The 3952-nt window shown below is 40.5% G+C and overlaps 1 protein-coding gene across 1 annotated transcript; it reads right to left on the reverse strand.

Moving 5' to 3' along the window:
• Positions 1-588: 588 nt before the first annotated feature.
• LOC145895776 (monocarboxylate transporter 4-like) lies at positions 589-2166 on the reverse strand. Its single transcript, XM_082984559.1, has 4 exons — positions 1971-2166; positions 1765-1908; positions 760-1530; positions 589-701 (listed from the first exon to the last, which is right to left on the reverse strand). The coding sequence occupies exons 1-4, from the start codon at positions 2164-2166 to the stop codon at positions 589-591; spliced, it is 1224 nt and encodes a 407-aa protein (XP_082840685.1).
• Positions 2167-3952: the final 1786 nt, after the last annotated feature.

Raw genomic sequence — 3952 nt, forward strand, 5'->3', positions numbered from 1 at the left:
GGCCTATATTTGTTGTGGATTTGTGGATTTTTCAGATCACGCTGCAACTTGTCGGGAAAAAGTGTAAAAAAAATTATCAACCCAATCCACCATCAGGTGGGTTAACACGTCTCGTTGTGCTGCGACTTTCCTGTTTCTTCTGCGTTGAAGATTCAAAATAATCTCCACTAACTTTTTCGGCTCTAAACAAGTTTGAGCTTTGTACAAAAAGAGTGTAATGTGTTGCCGACCTGTGATCTACGTAGTAACAACAAAATGCGTGCTGGTACACAGGCTATGCAGAGATGCTGGGCAAGTTCTTATCATTCTTAGCGATGTGTAATGAATATTGATCAACTTAACAGACATTCTGTATTTTTCATCCTAAAGGTTTTGTTGAATTACGAAAGAAATGTTTAACATAATGAATGCATTTTTCGCGAGAAGACACCCTCTTCTGTGTTTATGTTCGTTTATTCCGAGTGTACGAAAATGAATCAACAACGTATTGTATAGATACCAAGGCAGTTAAACCGCAGTTTTCACAAAAACTAGTTTCCGTGCAAACTGCTGAACGGTGTTGGAACTTTCACAACACCAGTCTCTAAACTAGCGGCGTTTAATATTCAGCAGTGGAATGTGGAGAAATATTGCCAAAAATTGCATCAGCGCTGCAACAATAAACGCATATCGAATGTCGCTGAGCTCATCGACAAGCATACCTGAACAAAAACAAAATATGAAACAAATATAGCAATGAAACTTGCAATGGTTCCTTACCCACAAGTGGGGTAACCCACGATCCTAAAACTGAGTATAACAAACCGCTGGTGTTGAAGCCCCAGGTCAAGTTTTTGTCGTCTAATACACTGGCCATAACTTGTGCGTACATACTGTGTATTCCACCGCTCACTAAGCTATGAGCAATGCAGTTTAATATAAGACCCACAAGGTTATGCACGAACCACATAGAAGCTGTAACAAAAGCACCCATCGTTCCGGTGATGATTAGAACCCAAACAATATTAACGTTCTTCCTGTCACCAAGAATCCCGAATGCTATCCTTGCAAAAATGCTTACTCCGCTGTATATTGAAAGGAGCAGTGACGCCATCATAGGTTCCACATCCAGTGACAGTGAATAGGGCACTAGAAACCTCATATAGAGTAACCAAGTACTAAGCATGAGTAACCATATCACCGAAAATATCCAAAACTTTGGCAAAACCAAAACCTCCTTAAGTGGTTTTAAGGCTTGTCTCCAGTTCTTGTCTTCAGTAGAGTTTTCTTCCGATGGAGTTGGGTCAGAATTTAATAATATAGGTCTGTACAAAGACGCAGCCACTGCACAATTCAATGTCAGGCCACCTAGTATTAATACAGCTCCTCTCCAGTTGTAAAATTCGATCAGGAATTGCATGAAAGGTGCCAGTGCCAATAAACCCACAGGTGTTCCGGACAGTGCTAGTGATATAGCCATTAGTCTTTTCTTTTTGAAGTATCGGGGGATTAACGCTGCATATGTTACCCCACAAATGGAAAGAATTACACCTAAAAAAAATTTTATATAGTTGTTCTGAAAAAAATATTATAAAATGAGATTTGCGTCATATAATAAGATGCTTTTGTAAGTCAATTTGAGACAGGCAAAGGCTTGCTCTTCTATATCTTAAAAACTATATGTCCATATAGATATCATTTAAGTTGACAGAAAAAGTTTTTTTGGTGTCGTGTTGTAACCTTAGAGATTAATATTCTGAGAAAGGAAAGGAAAACTACTCTCACCAGTTGCAAGCCCAACAAACACGAAAACCAGTACCAGACTATTTGCCAATGAAGCAACAGAAATGGAAATTCCGCATAATATCGATACACATAAACTTGTTCCTCGAAATCCCATCTTAGCTATCAGTGTTCCAGTGGTAACATCTACATACACGTAAGTTCGGCATGGCAACGGTTTTAGGTATTAGGTACGAAGTAGGTCTTACATCCAAATATTCTTCCAAACTCTGTACACCCAGTCAGCCACGTAACTTCGCCAAGACCAACGTCGAATTCTCGCATCAGTGGTTCATAAAACAATGGGTAAACAGACATTGAACCGAAGGTTAACATGGCTGTTATAAAAACTGCTGCAACTACAACCCAACCCCATCCACCATCAGGTGGGTCTACACGTCTCATTGCTCTGCGACTTTCCTGCATAATAAACAGCTCCAATTGCCTCGCTGTCGACAGTGGCGTAGGTGGCGGAAGCAATTCGGTGTTTGCGTAATGATTCGGTCAATGATTAGCCTCGTTCAGCTGATACGGCGATTCGCTTGCGGTTAGCTTGTGCTTCAAAGGAATGCTCACAGAATATTAGAATCCATACTCGACGTCCATGTATTTTATGCGTCATTGAAATTCCATTGTCGCTTTTGTGCTTTGTTTAGGTATAGGTTTTGTAATATGTTTCAAAGGAATGTCGTTGCTCATACGTTATATAGCTGCCTATTCGATGTTTTCTACTCTCTGCAAATGCTGTACAGTAAATTCAATGTGAGTTATTACAGCTCATATGAACTTCAACAAATTCACAAATACGAATAAAAGCAAAACAAACGCTATTAGATCGTGCCGTGTCTGCCGCTCACTGCAAAAAAATACACCATTGACTCTATTGCTTGTATGTGGTGTCTTTGTGACGCGGAGTCTGACGGCACTGTTGGTTTTAGCTTTTGCTTGGCCACAGTGTTTCCACCTTGGTTAGTTTCGGCAGGATACACCTAGTTTGGTGCAAAATAATTAACGGCGACTGTACAGTCACCACAAAGTGAAAGTTTTGCTTGACTGTTTAGCTGGAAAGGAAGCCTATCAATGCCTTTGAACACGCATGCAGTTTGATTAGAATAAACAGTACATTTTTAGTTTTGTTATCACGGTTTTGATTTTGACATTACTCCTCGATTAATAGGCAATCTAGCCTGACTGTAATCGCAAAATAAGGACTTGCGCAATCGGGCATACCTGCCTGTCATTCGTTTGCACGAAACCGTCTGTGTTTGTTCCCCACGTATGTGTAAAGGTCGTCCGGCAAGTTGTGCGCCTGCGCACCAGTTTGTCTTGGCGCCAACATATACCGTTTAACCAGCTCAGTTGGTATAGAGTGTTGGGCCTGGTTAGCTCAGAATCGAGAGTTCAAACTTCCCGCGGTAGCTTGATATTTTTAGATCTCGTTTCGACTTGTTTGGAAAAAGTGGCTGATCCGGCTTGACTGCAATGCCTTGACTGCCAATCTAGTAAGTTTAGTCGCCACGCAAGGACCTGTCTAACACGTCAAAGCATTCAAACACAAATTAACATATATATACCTGATGAAGTCTCGCCGCATGGCAGACGGAACGTCGCAAGAATACAGTACGTTTATGCCAGAAGATCAGTACATTTTTAATTACAAATTAACTTTACTACAACACCATAAACGGATATTTTTCTCAATCGCTCACGGCTGCTGTTAGGGAGTACATTGCTTGATTAACTATAAGATAAACAAGACATCCTTGGGGCCTGCCAATAAACCACGACCTCCTTTGACCCTGACAAACAAATGCACAACAAGTTTTTACTAACTGTTGACGGAGAATTTTGCTTTGCAGATCATTTTCCTGCCAGATACAAACGGTGGCCAAACTTTAAAAGCATTCCGCTTTGCGACGAAGCTCTGACACGTTTTAAGAGGAGACACGAACGCAACATAAAGCAGGTGCAATAAATCAGTTTTTTATTTAAAACTGTACAAATAATGAACGGTTGTTTTCAGTGTGGAAAATTGCCAAACATTAAATCTTCTATCCTTACTGTAGTAACTATATCTGGAAAGATTAGATAGTTCCCGAAGAGCAACAGCTAATATACGAATTAAAGGAAGGTTTGAAACCATTGTGTGAATTCCTGGACCTTCCAGTCCCCGACCAACCTTTTCCACACA

This window comes from Ascidia mentula, chromosome 3 (genome assembly GCF_947561715.1).
Source record: "Ascidia mentula chromosome 3, kaAscMent1.1, whole genome shotgun sequence".
Taxonomy (NCBI): domain Eukaryota; kingdom Metazoa; phylum Chordata; class Ascidiacea; order Phlebobranchia; family Ascidiidae; genus Ascidia; species Ascidia mentula.